Source organism: Falco peregrinus, chromosome 6, assembly GCF_023634155.1.
Source record: "Falco peregrinus isolate bFalPer1 chromosome 6, bFalPer1.pri, whole genome shotgun sequence".
Classification (NCBI taxonomy): Eukaryota; Metazoa; Chordata; class Aves; order Falconiformes; family Falconidae; genus Falco; species Falco peregrinus.
Genome location: NC_073726.1, coordinates 32,300,032 through 32,316,890, shown reverse-complemented (window position 1 = coordinate 32,316,890; position 16,859 = coordinate 32,300,032). Strand labels below are relative to the sequence as shown.

Here is a 16,859-nt window from a genome sequence, read left to right as displayed (position 1 = left end):
GAATGGTTATACTAAGAAGATAGATACCTGTGTTAGAGGTTCTGCAGTGCAAATGAGAGTAATCTACATAAATAGTATTTTTCTCTGTAGCTCATTAGGAGAGTGTACTGTCAAGGAAAAAATGACTACTGACAAATATGAGATGAAACATGAGACAGGCAGAGTCATCTCTAAGAAGTCCAGGTTCTCAATAGGACTTCCAATAGCCTTTTCTAAGCTGAAGAAGTGTTAGCAGCGCTATGTCAGTTATGTTCTGCTCCATTGCATCCTCTTTAAATGTAAAGAAGTTATGAAGTTGCTTAGATGGGGAGAGCCTTTTGATTCGTATTTAGGCATTATACATGAATAGGTTATGTCTATGAACCTCCCAGCTGGAAGTTTCTAACACTAACTTACAGTTTCCATCAGAGATCAAAGTAATTTGCTAACATAAATTATTTATATATAGGGCTGAAAGAAATTAATAATAACAATAAGGCATCTCCATGAGATAATCACCATACCAGAAGCACTCATCTGTACCTTGTAGCCCTGCAGGGGTTTGTAATTATCTCCTGCAAACCACACCTCTAGTGATTGCTTTTTGTTGCTTCATTGCAGTGCTGCCACTTGCAGTATTTTGCCTGACAAATATAAAAACAAAAAAAACAACCAAACCAAACCAGATTAGAAACAGAAAACCTGTGGCAGTCATGCAAAGAGAAAATATTAAAAGTACAAGAAATATTGAAGAATTGCAGTTAGTACAGATTTTAATAACAGCAAAGAAAGTACTAAACATGATTCTGTAGTCATTTAAAGAGGTACCTGTGCTTTTTCTTCAGGTTATTCACTGGAATGAGCTCATCACCTGCTGCCATTTCCCATGGCTTGCTGGTGATCTATGGGAAACTGTCTATTTACGTGATGCTGGCTTCTCTGTGCTTCCTGCAGCTAAAATTACATTAAAAGAAGCTAAAAATGCATTAAGTTCTCTCATAAAATTACTCTTCTGTGTAGACAATTGTGGTATTTGCACAGAAGCATAACATGATTACAGATGGAGAAAAAAGCTGGTGAGAGGTGATGGTCTCAGTGGCAATAACTGTAAAGTACCTCCTCCACCTCTGCTGAAGCACTCAGATTAGAAAACACAATCCTAACACCATTTTATGCTTACTAAACACAATCTATTCTCAATGCAAGTACAAAAAAAACCCCACCAAACAAAAACTTAAAAAAAAAATCCACTCAAAGGAACAATTAGAAGCATGGTATTGATTTAAAAGTACCTTCCAAAACAGGGATTTAGATACTCTGTCAATTAGGTACATTTCTGAGGAATAGAAAGGAATACAAGTTCCTGTTCTGCTACAACTAAAGCTCTGCCTGGTGAGTCTAGAGGCAAGAGCACAGCCCTTGAATATCAGGTGATACGTGAGTACAAAGGTCTCTTAAGATAGGGAAGTAAAACAAGCTTTCAAATGTATCCTTTTTCAGTCTTATTCACAGCCCCATGAATCAACCAGGCTAATTTAAAAGTCTGCTATGTAACAGAGCAGTGACCTCAGAGCGCACCGGGCAGCTGGGTGAGCTGTGATCATGATAACACGAATCAATGAGTAATTGATTTCTTCCATTCCGTACAAGCTGCAAGTGATAGATCAACTTCACCATTAGCCTATAGCCAATATGGAGTTCCAAAACTGAATGTCAGGGGAACAGGAGCATGTTTTGCTGTCACCATGCCATTGCAGGCTCCGTCAGAACTGAGCATGAGCTATGCAGATTGCACAGCTGAAATCCATATTTCCATGATCTGAATCTATGCTGGGATTTATAACAGTATATGCAGACAGAGAGGAATAGGAGGTCCTTCCACAGCAGTGCAGTCCATGCTGTGAAAGACATCTTAGGTTATTCTAGATGTGAGTTAAAATTTTAAATTTTCTGATATTAGGATCTGTTCTTTTGAGCAAGGTTGTAACATCATTACAGCCCTCCTCGTCACATAGAGGTCTCTAAGATACTGCCCCCCCAGCTACCCCTTCTGCAGCCTGAAAAGTTCTAATATACTTAGCTGTTCCTTCTGCAGAAGCTGTGTCATATCTTTGATCATGCCTGCTGGTTTTCTTGGAATCTTTCACAATTCTACCATATCCTTTTTCATGTGGGAAGGACACCATAAGTTTTCAAGATATTGACACATGTGCATTCTGACAGTGTTTTTGTAAGTGATGCACACATTTAACATCATGAGCTATTTTGTGTGCTCTCTCTGAGCATTTCCTAACTATACATAACTGTGTTTGTTCTTTATGTTTCCTGACCACGGCTGATCACTGAGCTGTTTTGCAGGGAACTATCTATTACAAACCCTGGGTTTTGTTCCCAACTTGTAATAATCAATCCAGAGTTTGTAACTTTTTGCATTATTGTTGTAGTTTCTAAGTTTTTTTAAAATAAAAGGAACAGTAACTACATGGTGCTGTTCTTAATATATACCACTCTAGTCCATTGCTGGAAACAACAAAGAATCCCACATCCCCAAGGAAGTCTTCTGAGACCAGCCCATGCACCTTTTGATAAGGGAGGAAGATGTAAACTCTGAAGTATAGCCGAACATTTTACATGCATCCATGAGATGGATGTGCTGCAGGTGCTCATCCAAACCTGGATAAAAAGTGATTGTGTGTAAGACCTATTGAGAGAAGAACTGCCACTGATGCTGAAAAATTGGCTTAGTGGATGAAGTTCTGTTTCTTTCAAATTGCTTGGAAACTCAAGGTCCCAGCTGGAAAGGAACATTTTGGTTCCTTTTACGTAGATGTAAAGTCCTTAGGACATGGGCTGTCTTTTCCCCTAGGAAATACCTACTACATCCATTGATACGTGAGTCAGTTGCTCTCAGTAGTGTTCCCCCAGCTTTTTAGGTAAGGTTCTGACTTTGCCTCTTTGAACCTGGTAAATTGCTATATTCTTTTTGCATTTGTGGTGTGGGGGAAAAGTGCATATTTCCTGCAAAAAAAAAAAAAAAATCACCTCCTGTCTTAACAAAAAACTTGGTACACCCCCAAAACTTTTCAACAACCACCTTTCCAATATATTCTAACAAAACATTGGAACCAAAGAGATATATCTCCATAGAAATGTGCTTTATACTCTACTGCCTGAATAAATTGTGGAAACAGGCATATGCCATAAGAACTACTGCCTTTAAAAGAGAAACATTGCTGTCTGAAATGCTTTATTGGACTGTTCAGTGTAACCTGATTCTTCTTGTCTCAAAGGCAACCTTGTTACCCTCCTAGAGATAACATTGTGCCTGAAAAGAAGGAGAAAAGCAGCTTGGATCACCCTAGTGATCATTTCTAGCAGTATTCTCTTTTTTTCTCTCTCCCTCTCATATCTGCAAGTTCAAATCTGTTTTTGAACTTGGTCCTCCTTTTAAAACAAAGTTCCTGTAATTCTGAACTAATTCAGCCTTTCCCTCTTTGTCACAACTGTTAGGTAATAAGCAATTAACAGCAAAGGGTTGCATTTGGCAGGATCCCAGGTGATAGGCTGCAAGGCTGAAGGCAAAACCAAACCCTTCCAGCCATTCCTGTTGTGAGGAGGGATGCACTGAGTGCTTTCCTGGTCTATCTCTGCCTTTTTTTTTCTTTTTCTTTTTCTATGCCTGTCAGGTAAGAGAAAAGTCTTTTTTTATACTGAATGTTTTCTGCTTTGTGTTTTTGATACTTTTTTCTTTTGTGACAAAGTGTGATGAGAAAGATAAGAAAGACCCACAGAAAACAGTTTCATGGAAAATAGTCTAGTAGTTGCACATGAGTGCGTGTTAAATGATTGCCACCGAAACACAACTTGGAAAAAAAACCCCAAAAACAAATAATCATTACTTAGTTTACAGAGACCCTGATTGCCAGGGGTGAAATGCTGAGCAATATTACTTACTTTGCAGCCAGCACATAATGTCATTTGGCTCCATACAGGATAGTTGCTGTGGAACCCAGTTGCTGCAATGGGCTTGAGGTTGTAAAGAATTTAAGCTGGGCAACTTGTGGCAGGTATCTTATATTGACCATTTGAGTGTTTTGTTTAACAGTAGGAGTTTAGATATAATCCTGATAATTTTCTGTGGGACTTTCAAAACTGTTTTTTAAAGGTACTAAATATTATTGAAATACAACACCATGTCTTGTTTGCTTTCACAGCAAGAAAAACTGGGTGATATCTGCTTCTCCCTCCGTTATGTGCCTACTGCTGGCAAACTGACCGTTGTCATTCTGGAGGCAAAGAACCTGAAGAAGATGGATGTTGGTGGACTATCAGGTATGTGCATTAAAATCTGCCTGCAGATTTTACAGGCTTGTAAAGGCAGAATATCAATGCATTTTGCTGTTGGAGGTGTCTGGGTTGAGAAGGTAAGGGCTCTTGTTCGCTGAAAAAAGCAGTTGGTGTTTTCTGAAAGTTGGGGCCTGATGACTGAATATACATTCTAGTTTAAGAAAAGGAGATTTGTTATATATTGCATTCCACTACAAGACGAGGTCTGAGGAGTTAAACAGTCAGATGACAGTGCCAGCTCTCTGTACTTTCCTTCTCTCGTGTTGCCTGGAGATTAATACTGACTATTCAAGCAAGAGAAAAAAATCTGACTACAATTCATATTGTCTGTTTAATCTCACAAAATGTGAGCATTTCCCTGCAATGTTACTGATAACACATAATAGAGGAAATCACCACAGGTCACCATGCTGACTGCTGGTTGAGGTGCTAGGGTAATTGTTTCTACATTTGAAGGGCTCAGGTGTGATTGCTTCCATGCACAGAGCTGGGAGTGCTCTGCATTTGCATGTACACCAGCAATCAAAATGATAGTCTTGCACTTGCGGTAGTCTGTGAGGTTGCTATCTCCAACATGCTCAGTACCTACAAACAGCCTTCATAGTCTTTCCTTACAGTAAGGCTACACACCGTGAGCGAGATGATGTATGCCATCTCTAAGAGAGGGTGCAGTCAGCACCTGTGACATCAAGGCTGTGCCTCTGTGCTCTAGGGCTGTGTCCCAGGGATCTGGTGGAGCTTCGTGTGAGCTTCTGTTCCCTGCTGTGTCTGGAATTTGGACACAAATTACTGTCTAATCAGCCAATTAGCTGAGACCAAATTAAATAACAGCGTGGTTTATAAGGTGAGGTCTTTCCATGAGGATTTTATTTTATATACCTTCTGTTTGCAAGAGACAGTTTCTACCCACCATTGAGAATCGGGATATTTCCAGCGCAGCTCTAGAACTGAAAAATTTTACAGCTGTCACTAACACAGAGATGATGTAGTTGCCAATTCTAAATTAGGAAGTGACAAGAAAAAAGTGTTCTGCTTTTTTTTAATTCTAATCTTAGCACAAGGTAAGAGTTATATTCGAAATACACGGAGAAATGGGAATCTGCTAAAACTAAGCCTGAAGGTTTTATTTCCTGCTTTTGATCAACAATAATAGGAAGACCTTCACAAGGTGAGGGGAAACAAAAGTCTTTTACCAGTAACCATTTATCTTTTTTTTTTCCACTTGCTTCTAAAGTCTTGCTCTGCACAGCAAGACATAAGAAACTAAAAGACATCAAAATATTGTTGTAGTCGTTACCTCAGTCCAGCCTAGCTTTTTCTTTTCTAAAATGGACACTGGATTAGGACACACCACTAACAGTTTCCCTAACACTCCTACTGACCCAACTATAAATTAATATTCTCAAGCACATTTACTTCCTAATTGTTTTCTAATGAAAGAGTAGATTCTCATGAGGTAGTGTGGAGTTTTTTGACTGAAATGTAGGCTCTGAGAGCCAGAGCATCAATATTCTTTTCCAAGCTTTGTGAGAATTGTGATGGATAATGAGTACTCAGCTTATAAGAAAAGAAAGGAGCAGTGGAAGCTGTAACAAACTGAAGACCTTCTCCAAACTTCAGATGGAAAACGCAATGTGTTGTGTTGGAAATAACTACAAGGAAATGAATGGGCTTACTCCTCTCTATGCTGAAGCACATAGAGGATATTTAAATATATTTCTAGGGGATGACAGGTTTTGTTCTCCTTTTCCAGGGCCATGCCAAACTAGAAACATCATGTTCTCTCAGAGACAAACAAACCCAATGGGATACCATGGTTGTAACAGGAATTCAAAAGTCACTGACAGTGATAAATGGCAGTTAGTACAGTATTCCTGAGGCAGTAATTATAGATGAAATAATGTTGGTTTAAAGTGGATCCAGTATCTTTCATTAGGGAATTTATCTTTTGAATAAATTATGCAGAAATAACTTTTGAAATCAAGCTGAGATTCTGTTGTCATTATTCACACTAAATAATACCTACTCACTCTCAAAGTACAGTACTGCTAAGTGGTAATGAAGGTGACAGGGTTTTATCTCGATTAACGAACACTTTCCCTGCTGGTTTTGTTATTTTCTCTAAATACAGAAATGGCTTTTTGGTTTGCAAAACTGAAAGTTTTGCATTGCAGTGGAGGTGTGAAAATGGTAACAATCAAATGTGATCTCAAACTGAATGTTACCTATACACGCAACAGCACTTACTGTCACTGAAGGAAAGCCATTAGCAAAAGGTGAAAATTATGCAATTGACACATGGGGAAAAAAATCTTAGAAGTATGTCAGAAATAGGCAAAAAGCATCTGGGTTTTGAGTTTAGAATATTTCTTTCTGTTACTCTCTGCTGTTCTGGAGAAGATGCTGGAAAAGCAGCAGGCGGACATTTGGAAAGGGCTCTGCTTTCTCTTGCGTTCAGCCTTTATGCCTCTCTGTGGAGTTTATCTGCCTTGCAGAAAGGAGGAGCAAGGCACTGATGCCTGCAGGAGGTCTGACATAGCACTGCCAAGCATTCGCAGCACAGCAGTGGGCAACCTTGCAGTTCCCTCTAGCTGCTTTTCTCCACATTTTGAGTATTACTGCTGCTACTAAATATCTGCTATACCTTTGCACCTCAACGATGTGGAAAGCATTTATGTTATCTTTAGTCCCAATACAAAGAACCAGTCACTGTGGCTCAGTAGTCTTCTGAACTTCTGTTTAGAAATATATTAAAACCATAATTGTGGGCAATCGGACTAGCTTGATTTTTAACATGTATGTTTACGTTGTGCAAATAGCCTGGTTGCGAAAGTACCTATCAAAAGCAAGAGACTGATCAAAGGAGATTGAGAGATTGAGAGTACTACCTTTTGTAGCATTTCTAAAGGGCTTCTACTGGTGAAACCTTAATCTTGCTAGTCAGTGTATATATCCTATTTAATGGTTACTACAGTTGCAAAAAAACCAGCCTTTATCTCCAGCATTTTGAACTTTTCCATAAATTTTATTAGCAGTCAAAAGCCAAGCACAAATTACTTGGAAACAGACAATAAAAGACAACAGACTAATCATCAAATTCATTAGACTCCTTGAACAAAACCAGATCACCCATCCGAGCAATAAACTCCCAGGTCTTAAATTTAATTGTAACACCAGGCTGTGACTAAAGCAAACCTTGGCTCAAACACTGGAAGTGTTCAGCCTGAGCTCATCAAGTCACCACAACAAGTGGAAATTATTGCTTCTAGTGAGCAAGGGCTTCTGGCAAACAATTACGCATGTTTTAAAATGGCATTTTAATTATTTAAATTATATTCAAATGTATTTTTAATGAATCTGACATCTGGCAGGTGATATGTAGGAATGTAAGCTCTAAAGAGATCGTTTTTATTTGTCTGAATTTGGTAAATTCAGGTTACATGCTTTATAGGTAACCTTCACCCAAAGTGTCTACTAGACGTAGCAGCTTAGGTCTTACAACAAAATCAAGGGAACTTAAACTCCCAAGACACTGTGTTGTTTGGGGGGTTTATTTCATTTAGATGATTTGCAAAATTGGAAGATTTCAAAACCCATTTGTAGTTTATTACTCCAAACAGGCCACAGAGACATAGTCTGACTAATTTTTTGATAAAGGCAAAATGCACCCTAGCAACGCCATTCAGTTCACAAGGGTTGTCTGTGAATTATGATATATTATTCAGGTTTACAATCCCTTCTGTTCCAGAAAGTGGGTAGGAATTATCTGTAGCTCCCCTATGAGATATTCATTTAAATCAAAGTGGTAGTGATTTCACATATAGATTTAAATGAGTATGAAACTTTTATCTAAATTCATTTTAATCTTGTTTTGTATATGTAGGTTTTACTTATTTTCTAAAGAAAAAATGGTTGCTTAACCCTCAGTACATCTGACTAGCAGCTAAATTTGGTCTATGCAATAAAAGTGGTGTTTCTTTTTATTCCATAGGAAGATTCCCAATATTAATACACGTTTATGTAGGCAGTTTTATGGATTTCCATGTATTTAGTCATACCTTCCATTTGTATTCATTTTTGTTCCTAACATGAAATAAAAGCTTTCATTTCAACTTCCAGCAGCTTTCCCTGCTTTGACCAAGCCAATCATTAAAATAAATTACCTGAATACATTGAAAAGCATTTTCCCTCTGAACCTTCAGAAAGAGGCTTAGCCTGGCAGCTGGACAGACTGTTGTTATGGGTGTGTAGCTACCCAGACCTTTTGGCTTAAATGCCTGGGTTGTTTTTTTTAAGAACTTCAGTGGCTGTATTTATTACTGGTGAAATATTGTTTTGTATCAAAAAGTCATCTCTTAGTAGCTGATAATAAGTGTAAACCTTAACATAGCTTATCATCTTTCTAGGATTAATTTCAGTACGTTTTATTCATACTAAAAATCTTTGAAAGCTATTGTGGTTTTCTTCTCTATGTATTATTTTAGCATGATTAGCTTTTAGTGAATCTAATTACCAGGAATGTATCCTAGTAGCAAGCAATGTACCCTCCCCTTATCTCCTCAGCATTTCTGCTTCTCACCACTCCCCCCAGTCAGACCCAGAGATTCAGTGGGGAGCAGATGCCCCAGCTGGCATGGGCTCAGGTATTTCCTTAGGAACTGTTGCCAAGTAGAAAATATTATAGCAGACCCTAAACTACACCTATTTATGCCAAAGTAATGCTTAGGAAGAACTGCAAGGAGAAGAGGATTGTCACTGCATCCATGTACTCTTCCTTCTGCAGAAAGCTGTAGATACAGCTGTGAAGAGAAAGCGGCCCATAATCCAGTCCATTATGTGTGAAAGCTAATCTCAATATTTATGAGTTATAAATAGAAAATATATAGCACCTTTCTGTGTCTTCTGAGCAAATACTATAAACCAGAACCATCTCTGGGGACCAAATGATATTATAGCAGAAATAAAGGTAGTTTTCTACAATTAGACATTTATTTTAAATATTGCATTCAAATTCAAATTGGCTGGATGTCTCAGAAAAGAATTGAAAAATTAAAAATTGTTTTGAGACCAGCTCTCTGAAGACAGAGTGAATGCTCATGAATTATGCAGGCAGAGCATTCACTTTAATAACTTCATTAAAGCATGAGAAACCTGAAAAGCTACCTAACACAAATGCAATATTATAGGAAGAGAAATATACCATTAGTGTCATGGCCTTGCTATAAGCTGTATTGTAAGCATAACTCAGTCAATATTGAGGGACAAGAAAACAATCTTATTAGAAGACAGAAGTAAAAATAAACAAAAAGCACCACCACCACAACAGCTGCATTTACATCTAGCCTAATCCTAAAGAATCCAACAGAGATCAGTACCAACAAATATTTTAAGATCTCTACTTACTGCAAGGATTTCTGCAACATCTGGTATCTCAGTATCTGTACTGTAAAACGCTGGCAGAAGTTCCAACAGTAGATGGCTGCAGCAGTACATCTCTAACGCTCACAAAGCGGTCTCACAGCATCACAGTATTCACTTTGGGCTCCTACAGTGGAGATGGAATGGGTCACCAGATCTCCATCATGTCAAAATCTCTCTCTCTCCGGCCTGGAAGAACACCCCTGCTGGTGATGTCTTCCTTAAGACTGAGCAGTAAGGAGTGGGGTCGTCTGAAACAGTCCTCTTTCAATGGGTAAATAAGGCCTTAGGGAGTTGTGTCTCCAAATCCCAACTCAAGCCTTCGACATCAGATCACCTTCCTCCTCAAGTTAAAAGCTGAAGAAGGCAACTCCAAAATCAAAATATATTCAAAATGACAATGTATTCATCATACAAGCCATGCTAAAGGAGACATTGATGCACATACTCCAAGCCATTTTGGAGTTTTTAGAAGAAGCTGTCAGGCAATTGTCCATTTTGGAGTGAGTACACAATTTCCACTGAATCATATGCTACAGGCTGTTGCACACAATAATATATTGTATTAGGTAAACCATCAAGTCCTACAAAAAAGCAGAGTCAAATTGTTCTTCTCTTTTTTTTCCTCCTATGCTTAAAGGGAGGAAAAAGGAGATTGTGCCTGCTGATTACCAGTGAAGTTGTACAAAACCTGTAGGCATTGTGCTGAGAAACCTTAGGACAAACACTGTGCTGAAAAAGTGCCTGGGCTCAGGAGGTGTTTGAACAGCTTCATGATTTGAGAAAGGAAAGAAAGCTTATTGTATGCGTACATCTCCTTGGTAGTACATGCTGACCAAAGGTGCAGGAGGTCAGCCCCGAGCTATGTGGGCTCTGCCAGTCAATAGTCATCATTTTGTGCCATTGCTATCGATTTCCCCACACCCTTCCCCAAAACAGAAAGCAGAAAGACATCTTATCCTTTTATCTGGATAGCTACATCTATATAATGCATTTTGTGTGTGTTTGTATGCATGCTTCTTCCTGATTAAATTATAGTATGTTTTTATTTGCTTATGCAGTCCCAAAGCAAGTGTGAAAATGTGTGTGTTAATTACTTATATGGAAATGAGATGGTTAATACTTTAGGTTTTCAAGCTCTACAAGAATTTCATAGCATTGTGCGTGGCTGTAAAATGGATGTAGAAGTACTGTAGATAGATTCTGGAGTCCTTAGGGAAATTAGTCAGGTCTCTTACAATTAAGTTTAATTTATTTTTGCTCTCTGAAAATTGCAGCCTATGTCTTTTATTTTAATGGGTTTCGAGGAAAAAAAATTAAATATGAACTCAAAAAGAAAATGTCTTTTTTCATCTCCAGAACTCCAGTTTAGATCAGCGCTTAAATGTTCACAGAAAGTAAGGAAAGTATAATTGAGGATATTTCCTTTCCAGGACTGTGTAAAAGTCATACAGGTTTTTAAGACAGCATGATGAGCATTTTATTAGCACTGTTAACATGATTGAAGTTTGATGAGGTTTGTAGGATTTTCTGAAGAAATAAAAACAAGTTTAAATTCAAGTTTTGACATTACTTTAAATCCCGCATGCATTTTTTGGTGTGCTTAACCCCATGTGGGCCAGAAAGGTTATTAGTTTCTGCTAGATCTTGATGTGGTTACTTCTTACAGATCTCATGACTGTTTCCAACGTGTAACTCCTTTGTGTACATATCTCAATGGAAAGAAACATTTCACCGATTAGACCCTTGATCCTGATCCTAAATTATCCCTGAAGAGAGCAGGGGATGTATGCTGAGAAGGGAACTGCACATCTCCTCTATTATACTGTGCTGAAAACACATCTATGACGACAGAGAAGACATATACTTCAGTGTAAGGAGACAGATAGGAGGGCAAGTGTTCCTAGTTCTTTGTCGGTATCGTTACTTCACATGCATGCTTTATGGGTGGTAGTTCAGATTTGTTCATGCATTTGGCAAGTGAAGCTCTCCACTGGCAGCTGTGAGATGCTGATCATTTTTTAAAAAATGAAAAATAAGTTTTCCCCTTGACAATTCAAAAATCTATTTTCCAAAACTTTTCTAAGTGAAGATGAAAGTCAAGTCCTGCCCTCTCTTCTATTGATGCAGTTCCCAGTAAGGGTCCCATTGCCTTTCTCAAGGTAACAGAAGAGAAATATAATCTTGTTGCTGATTAAGACTGAGGTGCCAACACTCAGTTATTCTTACTGTGCCTTTTTTGTGTCTCATGAAAGTGATATGAATCTCAGTGGGATTCTTTTTCCAAATATTTTATCCCTTGCTTTACTTCTGTGATGCTATGGATGAGGTAGAAAAGCCATCATTTGGGCTGTGTTTCTTCCCACCAGCAGAGGCCACGCTGCCTTGGAGCCACCTTGTTCTAGTTGAGTCAGTCACTGGGGTTTGATTAACTGCAAATTACCTGTCGACAAGGTGGAAAAGTGAAGCCCAGAAATGCCACTTTTCCCTTGTAAAGAAGTTCTTGTGTGGTGGTGGTGAGAATGTATCTGTGTTTAATTCCTAGCTATGGTTTCTTTTGCTTTTGTTTATTAGCTGTGAAAGTCACCACAGTCAACACCCCTTCATGAGGGTCTCCTGTATCATCATTAAGGTCTCTTTACATCATCTTTGCAATAAACTAGAATAACTGAGCTCTTCAGGCATAGTTTTGTAAGGTGTATGTTGTCACTTCTGTGAAAATTTCAGATATATTTAAGAGGATGAGAAGGCTGGATATGAGTGAAGTATCTGCACAAGCAACACTTTTATTTAGATATTTAGTTTATTTAGGACAGCTAAGGGGCTAAGCGGTTGTTTTACAAAGCTAAAGATAAGAGAGGAATCTGATGGGGTTTTTCTCCCTTAACAGTATGATTGGTTTAAAGCTAAAAGCTGTGGTGCTTTTTCGTCCATTATGCCAGTCTTGTTGGTCAGATGGTGCCAGATGTGTTTCTCTCAACTGATGCATCTATCACCAGCATAATGCAATAACAGAATGGGTAATATGGAGGGAACATCTCCTGACATTGTATGCTCGTTAGTGCAGTGAATCTAGTCCATGGGAGGAGATTAAGGTTTTTTTCCTCTTGTGCTTATTAACCTATCCTTTTTCTGTCTTGTTGATGAATATGCTATTGCTCGTTCTCCACATGAATTCCTTTATTTTCTGCTGAGCTGTCTTCAAGTTTACGGATAGCAACATTTTTTACTCTCTTTAAATCAAAGTAATTTATGTTTAGGGGTTTCTTGCTGCATCCCATCACATTAGATACTAATCTAATAATTATTGAATAGTAAAATATAGAACTCTTCTTAAGAAAAGACACAAATAAAGCGCAGATCACATAGCATTTTTCCAGTGTGCATGCCAACAGACATAAAGTTTATTTGACTGCAAAATTCAGATGTTACATAACACAATGGCCCGATGTGCCATGGGTAGCATTTAGAGGTTTGCTTGCAAAACATGCCTAAAAGGAAATCTGTCAACAAGACCCCCACCCACTCTACAGCTTCACCCTTCTCTATGGTTTTTTGTGAAGGCAGAAAGGAGGGTTTGTAAACTCTGTATTGTGAGCTGTGTCACAACATAATCTCTCTCAGATTTGAGTTTGTTTAAAACCAAATAAAGGTACAGATACACATTATAAAACTGTGCATAATCTAGTAGTAGGCAGAACCAAATTTTAATTCCTGTACTGTACGTAGGGACACACGAGGATTTCAGGACCCAAATGTAATCTCTGCAGCTCAGCAGCATCTCTGTAGGAATTGCTTCAGGTCAGAGAAGTAAGGGGTTCTGTTTAATCTCGGCTATCAAGCCCAGTTCGTGGGACCTCTTTTTCCTCAGATTCCCAGTGGTATCACAGAACACTTTACATATGCAGGTCTGCAGGTTAAATCCACCTTTCCAGTGAAGAGAATATGATAATGTCCTGACTGAGCCCTAGTGAGAAAGTGTCTTAAATTCTGTTTCACTCTCTCCAGAGATCTTTGCAGTACAGCTGGCTCCAGGGCCAGTCGTATTACGACACTGTTGTGAGGGAATGTGTTCCTGCAGTAAGTTCCCAGCAGCTGAGTTGAAATACTCAGCTAGATCAGTTGCTTCCCATCAGCAAACCATCACATGCTTGTCAACATTTGAGGGATGCTAAAAGTAGTGATTATGAGAGCGTGCAACATAACGGGTTTTCTAAGTTCAGGAGCCCTGGCTGTGTGGGATGTGAGGAAATGCTTATGTAAGGATGTGACAGCATCAGCAAGTCCTGTGCTACAAATTGTTTCAGCTGGTTGGGAGCTAAGTTAATTCAGGCTGCTCCCTCATGGATAAAAAACGGGGGGGGGGGGGGGGGGGGGGAATATTTAATTAAAAAGAAGTGCATGTTACTTTACAAATAAGGTATTTGGGATCTGAATCTGGAAAGCTGAGGGAGCAAAGGTGTTTCTGGGAGAGGTTTCTGCTGTTATTCAAAGTCACTATTGGACCAAACTCCTGCCTGGATGGGGGAAGTCAGGTACTGGCTCAGCCATTCCTGGACACTATCTGTAGTACCCCATTGCTGAGGAATATCTACTTCAGGATGTTACTGCCTGGCTTCTGGTTGGGGAAACCAGCACTTGACAAGAACAATCTTTCCATGGGCTGGTCTGCTCAGTCTTTGTGTCTGAGACTCCCTGTGGGGGAGCAAGTGATTTCCTAAATTGATTGAGTTCTTTGACCTGAATTAATCAAGAAATAGACTCAAGTATGAGATAGATGTTGCTTTTGTCTAATCTGGGCATAGATTACATCTTTTTGATCAGGGTTTGAATTCTTCTTGCAACAAAATGGAGTAGCATAAGTAGAACCCACACTAAAGCATAGACAGTCATTTGTTTATAAATGAAATTATTCAGACAAACACATCTTCCACATGCACGAGTGCACACTTTCCTTTGTGTAATCAGTATGTCAGCAATAGTGTCTAGGTATTATGGTCCTCGGCTTCAGGTCCAATGAGGTAGCAAGGGATATGGACTTGATAGCTTTTCAGCCTTGAGGTAGGTTTTTCACTGATGAAATGTTCCATTGCATTAAGAGTTAGCAAAAGCCCAAGGCCAACAGTAGTCCACTAGTAATTTAAAATATAGTTCTGTGAGAAGTGGAATTATAAGGCATGATTTCCTTTGAATTTCAGAGTATGACTGGGTATTCTGATCTCTAATAAAACACGTGCTTCAATTGAAACTTTTTTTCCGCAGTTTGAACATCCATAATATCCCTTTCACACATGTATTTTCTGGTGTGTAATAAGAGGTGCGACCAGGTTGCAGCTTTCACCTCATGTAGGGATACTTAGTGGGCTCTCTCTATTCCATCTGGCTGCCTACTTTCACAAAGCTTGTAGGAATTTAATATCCTTGGGAGGCCTGTTATCCTGTCAAGTTTGATTGATGCTGGCCAATATACTAAAAAGGTATGGAAAGGGGGCAGTCAGTCACCAAGCTGGTACCTGCACACAAAGAAAGCAGAATGATTACCTGCACTGTGTTTCCTTGGGAACCCAAACAAAAAAAATGTACTTCATTTTATTGAAAATCTAGGGAAAAACATTCTTTGATGATTCATATTTAAATTTATTCTCATTTTCTTGCTGTGTGGTGGGTTTTTTCTTTCTTTCTGATCTCTGCATAAAGCAAATGAATACTTTCTTTTTTTTTTAATCAAGATAGCTGCTCCAAATCATTCCATTACTGCTCTCTAGTTTTAATTGCTTTCCATGCATAGGAGACCTTGAATGTGAGTAAGTTAGACCGTACCCTGATTTTAGAAAACAAATTTTGACTCTGTTGGCATAGGACTTCAGCAGAAAGCTGAATGGTTCCCAAGCATTCCATTGCTGTGTATTTGCATACAGGTTTGCTTTCTGCAGAGCATTTGCAGGATACACACTTTGGCTTTTCTTGTTTACATGCTATTTGCTGTATTTTCTCTTTGTTTACAATTCGCTGTATTTGAATCCTGATAGGTTAAATGGAGGGGAAGGCTAGCATCAGCCAGAGTGCTGCTGCCTGACCTATCCAGCACACACATCTTGCTTTTAGAAAAGGCCGGTCATTGTTCACCAACACTTTTGAAGTACATTCAAAGCTTCTTTGGCATCTGTCCAGCCCTGCATAGTATCAAGCAGGGGACATAGTGTCTAAGAGAACAGATTGTTAGTTCAATTATATTCCTGAAATTGAGTTAAATTTCCATGAAATCTGCTTCAAATGTGAAGAACCCTGGGGGAATGTTTTTTTGTTTGTTTGTTTGACTTATATTATAGCAATCAGGCATACTAAATGAGATGCATTGTATAAGTGCATGTTCTGTGTGCTGTTTGTGGCTATGTCATGTGTTTGATAACAGGGTGAAGTAAATTGATAGTGTGCCATCTATAGACAAAACAAAGTTATTGTACTCCGTTTGATGAGAAAGGTGGATTAGCTTGGACATCTTGTCTAAAATTTCGTTAATAATGTTAGATTGTCACCAAAGAGAAGAAGGAAGAGCTCTAAGCTGCTTCTGAATATGATTCATGACAATTCCTCATTAATGGTGATCAAATTTTATGTCACTGGTCTGAGTTTCTAAAGTACGACACAGTAGTTTAACAGTCCTTCAGTATCTTAGGTCAGACTTGGTTACAAGCACTGTCTTGGGACCACTGCTAATCTTACTGGACTGAGAAGTGTATTATGCAAGTCAGGATCGTGACTGGTATATTGAAAAGAATGGTAGCCTTCCAGTAATACATAACATGTCAGTCCATTTTCTGGTAGACAGATGGTGCAATTTTTCTGGCAGGAATCCAAGCATCCATATGGTACAATAGTATTCTGTATTAATTTGTGTTGTTTCATTGAAAGGTAACATTGTGGTCAAATGCAAAACATTTATGCTCACTTTTATATTTTTACCTTTGTTTTTCTGCGTTAATTTTTATTTATTCTCAGAAGCATAAAAGCCATCGTCTCCATCTGCCAGTTTTATCTTTCCATGTACACTGAATGTTTGTTTATCTTCCTCCTTGTCTCTCGAATTGCATACATATCTTAAGAAGTAAAAGCTG

At 38.7% G+C, this 16,859-nt stretch overlaps 1 protein-coding gene across 4 annotated transcripts in view; it reads left to right on the top strand.

The window, feature by feature from the left end:
• The window catches only part of SYT1 (synaptotagmin 1), a 357,757-nt gene that overhangs the window by 298,615 nt on the left and 42,283 nt on the right, over window positions 1-16,859 (top strand). For all 4 annotated transcript variants that reach the window (XM_055808605.1, XM_055808602.1, XM_055808601.1 and 1 more), the window contains one exon: window positions 4,194-4,311. In XM_055808605.1, the coding sequence (XP_055664580.1) occupies window positions 4,194-4,311 (118 nt within the window). The remainder of the gene's footprint in view (window positions 1-4,193; window positions 4,312-16,859) is intronic.